Source organism: Microcaecilia unicolor, chromosome 1 (genome assembly GCF_901765095.1).
Source record: "Microcaecilia unicolor chromosome 1, aMicUni1.1, whole genome shotgun sequence".
Lineage (NCBI taxonomy): Eukaryota > Metazoa > Chordata > Amphibia > Gymnophiona > Siphonopidae > Microcaecilia > Microcaecilia unicolor.
Window position 1 is genome coordinate 639,638,105 of NC_044031.1, and position 16,231 is coordinate 639,654,335.

Consider the following 16,231-nt stretch of genomic DNA (forward strand, 5'->3'; position numbering starts at 1 on the left):
TCACAGAATAGCACATTCTTTTTATTTAGGCAACAGCAGTGTTAGAAAAGAGCTCCATGACACTGTGAGACTTCATTTCAATCTTTTTTGTTGTTGTTGTTTATTTTATAACTTTTCCATTTTGAGTTCCCAGGGGGAGGAAGCAGCCTGTGTTATCTGTTGTACAAAGTAATGGTATCATATGTTTACACATAAAATGATATCCTATATCAGATCAGATTTGTGTCGGAAGATGGGCGTCCTTCTCTTTCGATTATGACGCTGATAGTAAATTTTTTTTAGGTATATTAAAAGCAGGAAGCCGGCAAAAGAATCGGTTGGACCACTAGATGACCGAGTAGTAAAAGGGGCGATCAGGGAAGACAAAGCCATAGCGGAGAGATTAGATGAATTCTTTGCTTCGGTCTTCACCGAGGAAGATTTGGGTGGGATACCGGTGCCAGAAATGGTATTCAAAGCTGACGAGTCAGAGAAACTGAATGAAATCTCTATAGACCTTGAGGATGTAATGGAGCAATTTGACAAATTGAAGAGTAGCAAATCTCCTGGACCAGATGGTATTCATCCCAGAGTACTGATAGAACTGAAAAATGAACTTCCGGAGCTATTGTTAGTAATATGTAATTTATCCTTAAAATCGAGCGTGGTACCAGGAGATTGGAGGGTGGCCAATGTAATGCCGATTTTTAAAAAAGGTTCCAGAGGAAATCCAGGAAATTATAGACCGGTGAGTCTGACGTCAGTGCTGGGCAAAATGATAGAGACTATTATAAAGAACAAAATTACAGAGCATATTCAAAAGCATGGATTAATGAGACAAAGTCAACATGGATTTAGTGAATGGAAATCTTGCCTCACCAATCTATCACATTTCTTTGAAGGGGTGAACAAACTGACACATCTCCAGTTTAGATACTAGGTATTGCAGGGGGGTGTCATGATAATATGCCAAGACCCCACATTAAGTACCTGATTCAGCTGCTATGCATTATCAGATAAGATAAAAGGCAAACTTAGCAAAAAAGGAAAGTTCCATTCTTTCTACATTGACATATAATGGGATAGCTGTCCCCAGATGATGGGCAAGCTGCACTTGGATAGGTTTAAGATTGCATTTGGCTACTTTACTGAATGCTTCCTTAATGACACCTGGGGATACCAGATAGGTTGGTATCTGGCACTTAATGAGGTTTCAATGACACCATCTAATTCCCTAAACTAATCATTAGTAAGTTCCTTTATGGGATGCACAAAGCCATATTCCTTACTTAACAAATCCTTAATGATAGTTAAACCATTGGTATTTTGTGTGATTTGCTGGGCATGTAAATTGACAACAGTATTATAAAAATATTGCAGAGCTGTTTATTGGGCAAAATTGGCAGCAAATAGCAAATATAATTAGAGACTCTGAATTATCACTCAGATGATGGTACAGTAGGCTAAGTACCTATCAAGGAAGTAAAGATAGCACACACTAGCCTAATCCTGAAATTAATAAGATACCTAACACCCCAAGCACTACCAGGCACCAAGGAGACAGCAGTTCAACCTGACAGATGATAAGTCATGAATACTAGATCCCCAGTAGTCAGGAACTGGGTGATGATGGTCAATCAGAAACTCAGGCAGCAAGTTGCTCTTCCCATCTGGGCAAGAATAGGCAGGAAGGTGATACCACAGATTAATGAGTCTTCATCATGTAGACTCAGATCCAGCTGATGACAGTTATCTCACTCCAGTCAGATAACAACTAGCTGATAACAGCTTCAAGAAAGGGGTTCTTATACCCTCTCCCTGGGTTTTGGTGTCAGGTTGACAGGAACATGATGATATGGTGTTCCCCAGTGTGCCCTGCATGTTCCTATTCTGTCCTAAGTACATTAAACAACTGATCGCACAGTGAGGATGCTGGTGGATCTGCTCCTGCCTTATCTTATTTTCCCCTTTCATTGGCTGTAATATTTTTCTGATGCTGAAGAGGAGGGGGAAGCAAGTGGCTTCTGTCCAGTTGCAGCAAGACTCCTCTTCGGCTCGGCAGGTAGCGATTACTGCCTTTGTGACCTTCATTTCAAGGCATATCGGATGGCCCGTTGGTGAAGGAAAATTCGGGCCTTTGGAGCGAAGTCGCTCAGCCCTGCAGGACCGGCACCTCTTCTGCAACCGTGAAACCCTCTGGTGTCGGGCTCACGCCAGATCATGGAGCTTACTTTGCCTGACATGATCAGTGGACTCCTCAGGAAGTGCTGGTGGTAGAAACAACGCTGAGGAAAGGGAGTCTAGTCCCTCAGTCATGCGGAGGTTCGGTAGAGGGTATGTTGGGAGAAGGGGCTATTCCAAATGTCCCTCCCTTGATGAGACCCTCTGAGGTGACCCTATACCATCTGGAAAGCACTGGACTCCATCTACAAAGTATGTGCAGGAATTTTCTCTCAAGTTCAGCAGCTCGCTTAAAGAATTGCCAAGTGTGAAGAGGTGTTGAAGATAAGCTGAATTTATTAGACTCTTGAATTCAGAAGTCTCAGAGTGTTCAGACAACTTTGGTTCAAGATAAACTTATGTTGCAGTGCGAAATAGGAAATGTAGATAATTTCACTAGACATTTAAATTTGTGACTTTTGAATTTTCCTAAAATTTTGACTGTTACCCCTAAAGACTTATTTTATAGGTTTTTTAAAGAAAAATTTAAGTACTCTGATTCTGGACATCCACCATTACATAAAACATATTACTTGTCAGATCCTAGACGTGTTGGTTTGCCTGTTGGCAATTCTTTGGTAGAAGTGTCTTCTGATAGTCTTAATATTACTAATGTTTTGGAAAGCCAGTTTCCCGCTCATCTTTTTCAATAATACGGTCGGGTCCACCTCTTTGCGGCACCAGCCAAATATGGTCGCCCATGTAGATGGCTGGCGCCGTTTGATTATGCCCCTCCACGTGTTATATATGTTGCCAGGTTACTTAACTGTTTAATAATAAAATGTCTATTACAAAATCTCTGCTGATTAGAAGTCGGGGGTATTCGGTTGAAATTTGTTTGACTTAGGGGGTACTTGGCTTGAAGAAGTTGGGAAACACTGCGGGGGCCCTTTTACTAAGGTGCGCTGAAAAATGGCTTGTAGTAGTGTAGGCATGGGTTTTGCGCACATGCCAATCCATTTTTCAGCGCGCCTGTGAAAAAGACCTTTTTTCCCCAAAAATGGACATGCGGCAAAGTCAAAATTGCCACGCGTCCATTTTGGGTCTGAGACCTTACTGGCAGTCATTGACTTAGCGGTGAAGAATTCGGGCGGTAATGACATACGCTTGTCAAATGCCACTTGGCGCACTTCCGTTACACGCGTCTGAAAATAAAAAATATTTTTCAGACGCGCGCCAACAATGAAATTACCGCAAGAGTCATGCAGTAGTCAGGTGGTAACTCCGTTTTGGTATGTGTTGGGCATGCGTAAATGCTTACGCGGCTTAGTAAAAAGGCCCCTGTGTTAGCCGGCACTGCAAACAACACGGAAATTCGACACTGAAGCCCAGTCATGACCCAGCACTGAAGTTCCAGACATAACACCAATGGTTGAGTGTGGCTGGCTGAATATTGACCCTATTGTATTTTGAATTCTTGTTCTTTTTTTTTACTTGCTGATCCTCCTCCAGCTGCTTCACTCTGCTTTAGGTTTACCTTCCTCTTAATAGATATATTCTATTAAGATATTGGACAAGTTGTTTTCCCACCAACCTACTTTAGAGTAGAATAGATATAAGACGATGCCATTCTTATCATCATTTTCGAGACTCTATCAAAACATTTCATTTCAAAGATTTTTTAAAATGGTAATTTGACCTATTATTTTGGTTTGGTTCAATTTTTTATGATGTGCGTGTTTTATATTTTACTAGTAAAAAAGCCCCGTTTCTGATGCAAATGAAACGGGGGCTAGCAAGGTTTTCTTCAGAGTGTGCATGTGGGAGTGTGTGTCCCTGCCCTCTGCCCCTCCCCCCTTCGAGTCCAGTCCTTCAGTGTTAAGTTTCCTGCTGTTCTGTGTTTGTGTTACAGAGAGAGTGAGGGCATCTCTCTCCCATCCCCCTCTGAGTCCTTCACTGTTACAGAGAGAGGGATTTCGTGCTGTGCTGTTTTCCTTCACTCATGGGGAAACTGGATATCTCTGGCGCCTCACACTTCCGGCTGGAGGCTTCATAGAACGTTGGTGGTGCCTTTTATATATATAGATAATTTTATTTCTTGATTCTAATTTGATTTATAGTTAAAGGGCCCTGTTTACTAAAGAGTGCTAAGGGTGTGATACTGTTTTTAATGCGTGCTACACATTAGCATGTGCTAAACGCTAAAGACAATATCCAGCTTATAATCGAACGAGAAAAACGCCCAAGTTCCGACCTAAATCGGGAGATGGGCGTTTATCTCACAAAAACGAATAACGCGGTATAATCAAAAGCCGAATTTGGGACGCTTTCAACTGCACTCCGTCGCGGATGCGGACAAAGTTGACGGGGGCGTGTCGAAGGCGTGTCGAAGGCGGAACTGGGGCGTGGTTATCGGGCGAACAGAGATGGGCGCCCTTTCGCCGATAATGGAAGAAAAATATGCGATTTTAGCGAGAATTTAGGGCACTTTTCCTGGACCCTGTTTTTCCACGAATAAGGCCCCAAAAAGTGCCCTAAATGACCAGATGACCACTGGAGGGAATCGGGGATGACCTCCCCTGACTTCCCCAGTGGTCACAAACCCCCTCCCAGCACAAAATATGACGTTTCACAACTTTTTCTTTTCACCCTCAAATGTCATACCCACCTCCCTGGCAGCAGTATGCAGGTTACTGGAGCACTTATTAGGGGGTGCAGTGGACTTCAGGCAGGTGGACCCAGGCCCATCCCCCCCCCTACCTGTTACAATTGTGCTGCTTAATGCGTTAGTCGTCCAACCCCCCCAAACCCACTGTACCCACATGTAGGTGCCCCCCCTTCACCCCTTAGGGCTATAGTAATGGTGTAGACTTGTGGGCAGTGGGTTTTGAGGGGGATTTGGGAGGCTCAACACACAAGGGAAGGGTGCTATGCACCTGGGAGCTCTTTTACCTTTTTTGTTTTGTTTTGTAAAAGTGCCCCCTAGGGTGCCCGGTTGGTGTTCTGGCATGTGAGGGGGACTAGTGCACTACGAATCATGGCCCCTCCCACGAACAAATGCCTTGGATGTATTCGTTTTTGAGCTGGGCGCTTTCATTTTCCATTATCACTGAATAACAAAAATGCTCAGCTCACAAAGTAGCGAATAACATATGGGCGTCTATTTTTTTCGAAAATACGGTTGGCTCCGCCCCTTCACGGACCCGTTCTCGGAGATAAACGCCCATGGAGATAGGCGTTATCGTTCGATTATGCCCCTCCACATATTCCTATGGGTGTCTCTAGCGTTTAGTGCGTGCTTATTTTAATGCACACTAAAAATGATTGCACGGCTTAATAAACAGGACCCACAAATTTTTTATTGATAACTGAAGATACCATTTTTGAGTTTTGTTATCAATAGAAATCAAACAAAATAAAACATGGAAAAGAAAATAAGATGATACCTTTTTTATTGGACATAACTTAATACATTTCTTGATTAGCTTTCAAAGGTTGCCCTTCTTTGTCATATCGGAAATAAGCAAATGTGCTAGCTGACAGTGTAAGTGAAAACATTCAAGCATTACTATGACAGTCTGACAGGGTGGGAGGATGGGGGTGGGTAGGAGGTATGCATGGGGACATCAAAGCATATCATTGATATTCTAACAGGATGGGTGTGGATAGGTGAGGGGTGGGGTGATCAACAGAGACATACAGCTTTATGGTTTATAATGGGCTAGGAACCCCAGATCCTTGTTAAGTCCTTTCTGTTGGGTGTTAAAATATTCAATCATTCTGACTTCAAAGGTCTTACGTTCTTGTATGGTTTTAAACTTAAAATAAATTATCAAATCAGAACCTGTTTTGATGATCAAATGTGGTAACAAAATTTGTCTGAGCCAATAACACAATTTTTAATTTAGCAACAGTTGATAAGAAGAAATATGGAAAACAAAATTTGGACTTACCACAGCGCCACTTACAGGAGCAATAGCACCACCCTAAAAGAAAGAATCAGGAGATTTTAGAAAACAGTTTCTTATGGGAAAGTGACAGAATAGCACAGTCATTTTATTTAGACAACAGCAGTGTTAGAAAAAAGAGCTCCTTGACACTATGAGACTTCATTTGAATCTTTTTTTGTTTGTTTGTTTATTTTATAACTTTTCTACTTTGAGTTTTTGTTGGAATCATTCTAATTAGAACTATTTTGTTAATTGCAATTTTAATTACTGATTGTAATTACTTTGAACCTTTCTGGGATTTTCACCTCTACCTCATTTGACCACAACACAATCTTGTATTTGTTATCAACCGAAATGGCAATGGCCTTTATGGTACCTTGTAAGCCACATTGAGCCTGCAAATAGGTGGGAAAATGTGGGGTATAAATGTAACAAATAAAAAGTAGGAAATGCCAGTTAAGTCAAACAGTGTTACTGCTATTTTTTTTAGATGAACCTAATACCTTCACAAGAAAATTAAATCTCCGGTGAATAACCAGGCAATATATTATGAATAAACAACAAACCTTAAAAATAATTCTGACCTGAACATTTACATTTTAATTGCACCACTGGCAGGAGTCACAGTGTGAGTTCTTAAACTTAAAATAAATTATCAAATCAGAACCTGTTTTGATGATCAAATGTGGTAACAAAATTTGTCTGAGCCAATAACACAATTTTTAATTTAGCAACAGTTGATAAGAAGAAATATGAAAAACAAAATTTGGACTTACCACAGCGCCACTTACAGGAGCAGGAGCACCACCCTAAAAGAGAGATGAGATTTTAGAAAACAGAAAGGTCACAGAATAGCACATTCTTTTTATTTAGGCAACAGCAGTGTTAGAAAAGAGCTCCATGACACTGTGAGACTTCATTTCAATCTTTTTTGTTGTTGTTGTTTATTTTATAACTTTTCCATTTTGAGTTCCCAGGGGGAGGAAGCAGCCTGTGTTATCTGTTGTACAAAGTAATGGTATCATATGTTTACACATAAAATGATATCCTATATCAGATCAGATTTGTGTCGGAAGATGGGCGTCCTTCTCTTTCGATTATGACGCTGATAGTAAATTTTTTTTAGGTATATTAAAAGCAGGAAGCCGGCAAAAGAATCGGTTGGACCACTAGATGACCGAGTAGTAAAAGGGGCGATCAGGGAAGACAAAGCCATAGCGGAGAGATTAGATGAATTCTTTGCTTCGGTCTTCACCGAGGAAGATTTGGGTGGGATACCGGTGCCAGAAATGGTATTCAAAGCTGACGAGTCAGAGAAACTGAATGAAATCTCTATAGACCTTGAGGATGTAATGGAGCAATTTGACAAATTGAAGAGTAGCAAATCTCCTGGACCAGATGGTATTCATCCCAGAGTACTGATAGAACTGAAAAATGAACTTCCGGAGCTATTGTTAGTAATATGTAATTTATCCTTAAAATCGAGCGTGGTACCAGGAGATTGGAGGGTGGCCAATGTAATGCCGATTTTTAAAAAAGGTTCCAGAGGAAATCCAGGAAATTATAGACCGGTGAGTCTGACGTCAGTGCTGGGCAAAATGATAGAGACTATTATAAAGAACAAAATTACAGAGCATATTCAAAAGCATGGATTAATGAGACAAAGTCAACATGGATTTAGTGAATGGAAATCTTGCCTCACCAATCTATTACATTTCTTTGAAGGGGTGAACAAACTGACACATCTCCAGTTTAGATACTACGTATTGCAGGGGGGCTGTCATGATAATATGCCAAGACTCCACATTAAGTACCTGTTTCAGCTGCTATACATTATCAGATAAGATAAAAGGCAAACTTAGCAAAAAGGAAAGTTCCATTCTTTCTACATTGACATATAATGGGATAGCTGTCCCCAGATGATGGGCAAGCTGCACTTGGATAGGTTTAAGATTGCATTTGGCTACTTTACTGAATGCTTCCTTAATGACACCTGGGGATACCAGATAGGTTGGTATCTGGCACTTAATGAGGTTTCAATGACACCATCTAATTCCCTAAACAAATCATTAGTAAGTTCCTTTATGGGATGCACAAAGCCATATTCCTTACTTAACAAATCCTTAATGATAGTTAAACCATTGGTATTTTGTGTGATTTGCTGGGCATGTAAATTGACAACAGTATTATAAAAATATTGCAGAGCTGTTTATTGGGCAAAATTGGCAGCAAATAGCAAATATAATTAGAGACTCTGAATTATCACTCAGATGATGGTACAGTAGGCTAAATACCTATCAAGGAAGTAAAGATAGCACACACTAGCCTAATCCTGAAATTAATAAGATACCTAACACCCCAAGCACTACCAGGCACCAAGGAGACAGCAGTTCAACCTGACAGATGATAAGTCATGAATACTAGATCCCCAGTAGTCAGGAACTGGGTGATGATGGTCAATCAGAAACTCAGGCAGCAAGTTGCTCTTCCCATCTGGGCAAGAATAGGCAGGAAGGTGATACCACAGATTAATGAGTCTTCATCATGTAGACTCAGATCCAGCTGATGACAGTTATCTCACTCCAGTCAGATAACAACTAGCTGATAACAGCTTCAAGAAAGGGGTTCTTATACCCTCTCCCTGGGTTTTGGTGTCAGGTTGACAGGAACATGATGATATGGTGTTCCCCAGTGTGCCCTGCATGTTCCTATTCTGTCCTAAGTACATTAAACAACTGATCGCACAGTGAGGATGCTGGTGGATCTGCTCCTGCCTTATCTTATTTTCCCCTTACCTTTCATTGGCTGTAATATTTTTCTGATGCTGAAGAGGAGGGGGAAGCAAGTGGCTTCTGTCCAGTTGCAGCAAGACTCCTCTTCGGCTCGACAGTTAGTGATTACTGCCTTTGTGACCTTCATTTCAAGGCATATCAGATGGTCTGTTGGTGAAGGAAAATTCGGGCCTTTGGAGCGAAGTCGCTCAGCCCTGCAGGACCGGCACCTCTTCTGCAACCGTGAAACCCTCTGGTGTCGGGCTCACGCCAGATCATGGAACTTACTTTGCCTGACATGATCAGTGGACTCCTCAGGAAGTGCTGGTGGTAGAAACAACGCTGAGGAAAGGGAGTCTAGTCCCTCAGTCATGCGGAGGTTCGGTAGAGGGTATGTTGGGAGAAGGGGCTATTCCAAATGTCCCTCCCTTGATGAGACCCTCTGAGGTGACCCTATACCATCTGGACAGCACTGGACTCCATCTACAAAGTATGTGCAGGAATTTTCTCTCAAGTTCAGCAGCTCGCTTAAAGAATTGCCAAGTGTGAAGAGGTGTTGAAGATAAGCTGAATTTATTAGACTCTTGAATTCAGAAGTCTCAGAGTGTTCAGACAACTTTGGTTCAAGATAAACTTATGTTGCAGTGCAAAATAGGAAATGTAGATAATTTCACTAGACATTTAAATTTGTGACTTTTGAATTTTCCTAAAATTTTGACTGTTACCCCTAAAGACTTATTTTATAGGTCTTTTAAAGAAAAATTTAAGTACTCTGATTCTGGAGAACAGCAAGGGAGAAGAGATGGGCTTTGAGTAAGGACTTGAAGATGGGCAGGGAGGGGGCATGGCATGAACAGTGTTATGGCGGTTTATAGCAGAACTTAATACTTGGACTAGAGAAGATGAACTCTCCAGTGAATAACCAGACAATGTTTTATGAATGAAACAACAAACCTTAAAAATAATTCTGGCTTTAACATTTACATTTTGAATGGTCCAGTGGCAGGAGTCGCGGTGTGAACTCTTAAGCGTAAAATAAAATACCAAATCAGAACCTGATTTGATGATCAAATGTGGTAACAAAGAGAACATTTTTCTGAGACAATAGCACAATTTTAATTTGTCAACAGTTAATAAGAAGAAATATGAAAAACAAAATTTGGACTTACTGCAATGTTACCTAAAGAACCAAGAACATCACCCTAAAAGAAAGAATCAGAGAGGAGATTTTAGGAAACAGCTTCTCATGGGAAGGTCACAGAATAGCACAGTCACTTTATAGAGTACATAAGTATTGCCAAACTGGGACAGACCGAATGTTCATCAAGCCCAGCATCCTGTTTCCAAATGTGGCCAATCCAGATTACAAGTACCTAGGAAGATCCCACAACAGTAATACATTTTATGCTGCTTATCCTAGAAATAAGCAGTGGATTTTCCCCATGTCCATTTTAATAATGTCTTATGGACTTTTCTTTCAGGAAGCTATCCAAACCTTTTCAAAATCCCGCTAAGCTAACTGCTTTTACTACACTCTATAGCAATGAATTCTAGAGTTTAATTACACGTTGAGTGAAGAAATATTTTCTCTGATTTGTTTTAAATGTACTACTTTGTAGCTTCATTGCATTTCCCCCTAGTCCTAGTATTTTTGGAAAGAGTAAACAAGTGATTCATGTCTACCCATTCCACTCCACTCAATATTTTATAGACCTCTATCATATCTCCCCGCAACAGCAGTGTTAGAAAAGAGCTCCATGACACTATGAGACTTCATTTCAATCTTTTTTTGTTTTTGTTTACTTTTATAACTTTTCCACTTTGAGTCCCCTGGAGGAGGAAGCAGCCAGTGTTATTTATTTTACAATGTAATGATATCATATGTTTACACATAAAATGATATGATCAACACATAGATGTCTGGTGACTCACCTATCTAGGGAGGCTGAAGCAGAGGGGTGGGGGATCATGGGGCAGCCCCCTCCAATGATGACACTATAGTGTATAATTTTGAAAGGCACAAAAACCTTGCCATGTGCACATGTTCCTTTACCACTGTCCCACCTATGATGATTATTTCATAAAACTTTACATAATAAAAATTAAGGGGTCCTTTTACTAAGCTGCAGTAAGCGCTTGCACATGCTTTCCATAGCTTAAAAGGCATCATTTGGGAAGTTACAAATCTGCACATGCTAATTAGAGCACTAATAATTTTTAGCTATATTTCTGTTGTAGGAGACTGTCAGGGATGGAGAGTGGGCATTCCTGTACTAATAGTGTGTCTACTTTACCACGTGCTAACTGGTTAACACAGGATTCCTGTATGAGCCCTTACCGCCTACAAAATAAGTGCTTCTACAATAATTTTGTTAAGTGGCTGCGTACTAATGGCAACATTAGTGTATGGTCATTTTCCAGCTTAGTAAACTGACCCCTAAGCGATTTGAATCATTATGGAATTCAGTTCCACCACCCAAATGATGTTAAAAACCAATAAAAATAACGTTGTAACATCATTTGGGTGGTGGAACTGAATTCCATAATGATTATAAGCATGCTCCAAGGAGAAATACACAATTATACATTAATAGGTGAAGTAAAATGTACACAATACACAGATTATAGAGTCACTTCAGGAATGGTACATTGCAATACTGAACTCTGCAAAAAAAAAAAAAAGCAATAACAAATAAAAAAATATATATGTATGTAATACCCCATGATATGAGTATTACTAGAGTTCCATTGCTAGACTATTCCAGAGGCCCTGGGGGGAAGGAAGGTCAGTGCCAGTGGGTTGGAGAGTTGGGATGGCCCTGGGTGGGAGGAAGCCCAGCCCAAGGGGAGTGGTATTCGAATAAGTTGCAGATAGAAAGGGTTTATCTATGGTGAGTGACAGCAGGGGTGGAGTTGGAGTTTAATACAAATATAAATACCCCCACCAGGACCCTTGGGAGAATTGGGACCCTGAAGTAAAAGACAAATACAGGCTGAGTGAAGGAGTAGTTGCTTCCCCTATAAGTGGTATGTTCATTTGGCTCAATATTCAGCCAGAAGCGGGCAGTGCTTTTGCTATTTGCTGACGGCATTAACTGGTTATATCGATATTCAGTGCTAACCGGTTAACTTTGTAGCAGTTAAAGATAGCAGAGCTATCTCTGAAAAATGTGCTGTGAGAGCAGTTTGTACTACAGTGAGTTCAAGCAGTCTATGTTCTTTGCATCCTCAACAGCAAGATTTGGGATAACATCTGCTACATTTTCAGGCTCATTTTCGAAAGAGAAGGACGTCCATCTTTCGACACAAATCGGAAGATGTGCGTCCTTTTCACAGGGTTGTCCAAATCGGTATAATCGAAAGCCAATTTTGGACGTTCCCAACTGCTTTTCATCGCAGGGATGACCAAAGTTCAAGGGGGCGTATCAGAGGCATAGCGAAGGCGGGACTTGGGCATGCCTAACACATGGATGTCCTCGACCCATAATGGAAAAAAAAGGGCATCCCTGAGAAGCACTTGGACAACTTTACCTGGTCCTGTTTTTTTTATGACCAAGGCACAAAAAAGTAGCCGAAATGACCAGATGACCACCGGAGATAATCGGGGATGACCACTGGAGAGAATTGGGGATGACCTCCCCTTACTCCCCCAGTGGTCACTAACCCCCTCCCACCCTCAAAAGACATCTTTCAAAATATTTTTTTGCCAGCCTCAGATGTCATACTCAGGTCCATCACAGCAGTACGCAGGTACCTGGAGCAGTTTTAGTGGGTGCAGTGCACTTCAGGCAGGCGGACCCAGGCCCATCCCCTCCAAAACCCACCAGAAACCCACTATACCCACATCTAGGTACCCCCTTCACCCGTAAGGGCTATGGTAGTGGTGTACAGTTGTGGGTAGTGGGTTTTAGGGGGGGGGGTTGGGGGGCTCAGCACACAAGGTAAAGGAGCTATGTTCCTGGGAGCATTTTATGAAGTCCACTGCAGTGCCCCCTAGGGTGCCCGGTTGGTGTCCTGGCATGTGTGTGGGACCAGTGCACTAGAAATGCTGGCTCCTCCCACGACCAAAGGGCTTGCATTTGGTCGTTTCTGAGATGGGCGTCCTTGGTTTCCATTATTGCTGAAAATCAGAAACGACCAAGTCTAGGAACGACCATCTCTAAGGACGACCAAAATTTCAAGATTTGGGCGTCCCCAACCGTATTATCAAAACGAAAGATGGACGTCGATCTTGTTTCAATAATACAGGTTTCCTCACCCCTCCATCGGGACGTTTTGCGAGGACGTCCTCAACAAAACTTGGGAGTCCCTTTTGATTATGCCCTTCATTGTGTTCCAGAAACACAGTAGCACACATCCTTTCTAAGACTCCTGAGGAAGGCCTTTGTGGGCCAAAACACAACTCATGTTGAGTCTTGGATGACTAATAAAAGTGTTAGTTGTGACATCGTCTGCTGCCCTTTATTTTGTCACCCTTGTTGTGACTGTTCCGTGTGTTTGACCACAAGGGTTATTGTTCTTCTGTTGCCCTGCCACACCTAAAGTTAGGCATGAAAATAACTTATGCTAGTATTCTAGAACGACAGTTCTGGCCAGAACTGCCATAATAGAATTCATGATTAGCTTGCATCATCCCAGCGCCTAACTTGGGTGTCATTTACTGAATCTACTCCTAGATGTTTAAGTGAGGGCTACATCTGACTTTCATTTAACCAGTTTTCACTAGGGCTTTTCCAATATGCCTAGAGAAAAATAATAATTTTGTGGTTGATATTCAAAAGATTTGTCTAGTTAATTAGGGATTAGAGAGGCCTCCACCTCCTAAATGGTGTTATTGTCTGAGCCAATAACACAATTTTTAATTTAGCAACAGTTGATAAGAAGAAATATGAAAAACAAAATTTGGACTTACCACAGCGCCACTTACAGGAGCAATAGCACCACCCTAAAAGAAAGAATCAGGAGATTTTAGAAAACAGTTTCTTATGGGAAAGTGACAGAATAGCACAGTCATTTTATTTAGACAACAGCAGTGTTAGAAAAAAGAGCTCCTTGACACTATGAGACTTCATTTGAATCTTTTTTTGTTTGTTTGTTTGTTTGTTTGTTTATTTTATAACTTTTCTATTTTGAGTTTTTGTTGGAATCATTCTAATTAGAACTATCTTGTTAATTGCAATTTTAATTACTGATTGTAATTACTTTGAACCTTTCTGGGATTTTCACCTCTACCTCATTTGACCACAACACAATCTTGTATTTGTTATCAACCGAAATGGCAAACGCCTTTATGGTACCTTGTAAGCCACACTGAGCCTGCAAATAGGTGGGAAAATGTGGGGCATACATGTAACAAATAAAAAGTAGGAAATGCCAGTTAAGTCAAACAGTGTTACTGCTATTTTTTTTAGATGAACCTAATACCTTCACAAGAAAATTTAATCTCCGGTGAATAACCAGGCAATGTATTATGAATAAACAACAAACCTTAAAAATAATTCTGACCTGAACATTTACAGTGTTATCTCTTTTAAAAAATAATGATATCATATATTTACACATAAAATGATATCCTATTTCGAGAAGGAGAGTCTGGCCGTGCAAGCAGAGCTGCAGGTTTAAGCAGCAGTGCAGAGTGAGCAGATGGCACCAGACAGCATGGGTGGAATGATGGAGCAGTGTCTTTCCAGGTGGGAGGGAGGCCTGGCAAGTCTCAGCGGCTAGCCAATAAAGCTGCAGAGGTAGACCACAGACCCTCTAGGACAGTCCAGTTGTGCTACAGCCCATGGGTAAGACTTGGAACATACTGGGGACGAAATTGGAAGAACAACTAGTGATGGGATATAGGGGTGATAGTACTACTCCCTATTTCATTGGTAATGTTCTGCTGGGGTAAGTACCACGACTTATCTGCATGATTAATTGATGTGGTACTGAAACAAATTGCATGAGATATACTTGTTGTTTATAATAGATACAGTGGTGGAAATAAGTATTTGATCCCTTGCTGATTTTGTAAGTTTGCCCACTGACAAAGACATGAGCAGCCCATAATTGAAGGGTAGGTTATTGGTAACAGTGAGAGATAGCACATCACAAATTAAATCCGGAAAATCACATTGTGGAAAGTATATGAATTTATTTGCATTCTGCAGAGGGAAATAAGTATTTGATCCCCCACCAACCAGTAAGAGATCTGGCCCCTACAGACCAGGTAGATGCTCCAAATCAACTCGTTACCTGCATGACAGACAGCTGTCGGCAATGGTCACCTGTATGAAAGACACCTGTCTACAGACTCAGTGAATCAGTCAGACTCTAACCTCTACAAAATGGCCAAGAGCAAGGAGCTGTCTAAGGATGTCAGGGACAAGATCATACACCTGCACAAGGCTGGAATGGGCTACAAAACCATCAGTAAGACGCTGGGCGAGAAGGAGACAACTGTTGGTGCCATAGTAAGAAAATGGAAGAAGTACAAAATGACTGTCAATCGACAAAGATCTGGGGCTCCACGCAAAATCTCACCTCGTGGGGTATCCTTGATCATGAGGAAGGTTAGAAATCAGCCTACAACTACAAGGGGGGAACTTGTCAATGATCTCAAGGCAGCTGGGACCACTGTCACCACGAAACCATTGGTAACACATTATGACATAACGGATTGCAATCCTGCAGTGCCCGCAAGGTCCCCCTGCTCCGGAAGGCACATGTGACGGCCCGTCTGAAGTTTGCCAGTGAACACCTGGATGATGCCGAGAGTGATTGGGAGAAGGTGCTGTGGTCAGATGAGACAAAAATTGAGCTCTTTGGCATGAACTCAACTCGCCGTGTTTGGAGGAAGAGAAATGCTGCCTATGACCCAAAGAACACCGTCCCCACTGTCAAGCATGGAGGTGGAAATGTTATGTTTTGGGGGTGTTTCTCTGCTAAGGGCACAGGACTACTTCACCGCATCAATGGGAGAATGGATGGGGCCATGTACCGTACAATTCTGAGTGACAACCTCCTTCCCTCTGCCAGGGCCTTAAAAATGGGTCGTGGCTGGGTCTTCCAGCACGACAATGACCCAAAACATACAGCCAAGGCAACAAAGGAGTGGCTCAGGAAGAAGCACATTAGGGTCATGGAGTGGCCTAGCCAGTCACCAGACCTTAATCCCATTGAAAACTTATGGAGGGAGCTGAAGCTGCGAGTTGCCAAGCGACAGCCCAGAACTCTTAATGATTTAGAGATGATCTGCAAAGAGGAGTGGACCAAAATTCCTCCTGACATGTGTGCAAACCTCATCATCAACTACAGAAGACGTCTGACCGCTGTGCTTGCCAACAAGGGTTTTGCCACCAAGTATTAGGTCTTGTTTGCCAGAGG

At 41.7% G+C, this 16,231-nt stretch overlaps 1 protein-coding gene across 1 annotated transcript in view; it reads right to left on the reverse strand.

Annotated features, from left to right (window-relative positions):
- LOC115482132 (glycine-rich cell wall structural protein-like) overlaps nucleotides 1-16,231 on the reverse strand; it is a gene marked incomplete in the record, with an annotated part of 302,370 nt that overhangs the window by 101,810 nt on the left and 184,329 nt on the right. The window contains 4 exon segments of the mRNA XM_030221707.1: nucleotides 6,093-6,125; nucleotides 6,866-6,898; nucleotides 10,030-10,062; nucleotides 13,773-13,805. Coding sequence (XP_030077567.1) covers nucleotides 6,093-6,125; nucleotides 6,866-6,898; nucleotides 10,030-10,062; nucleotides 13,773-13,805 — 132 coding nt within the window.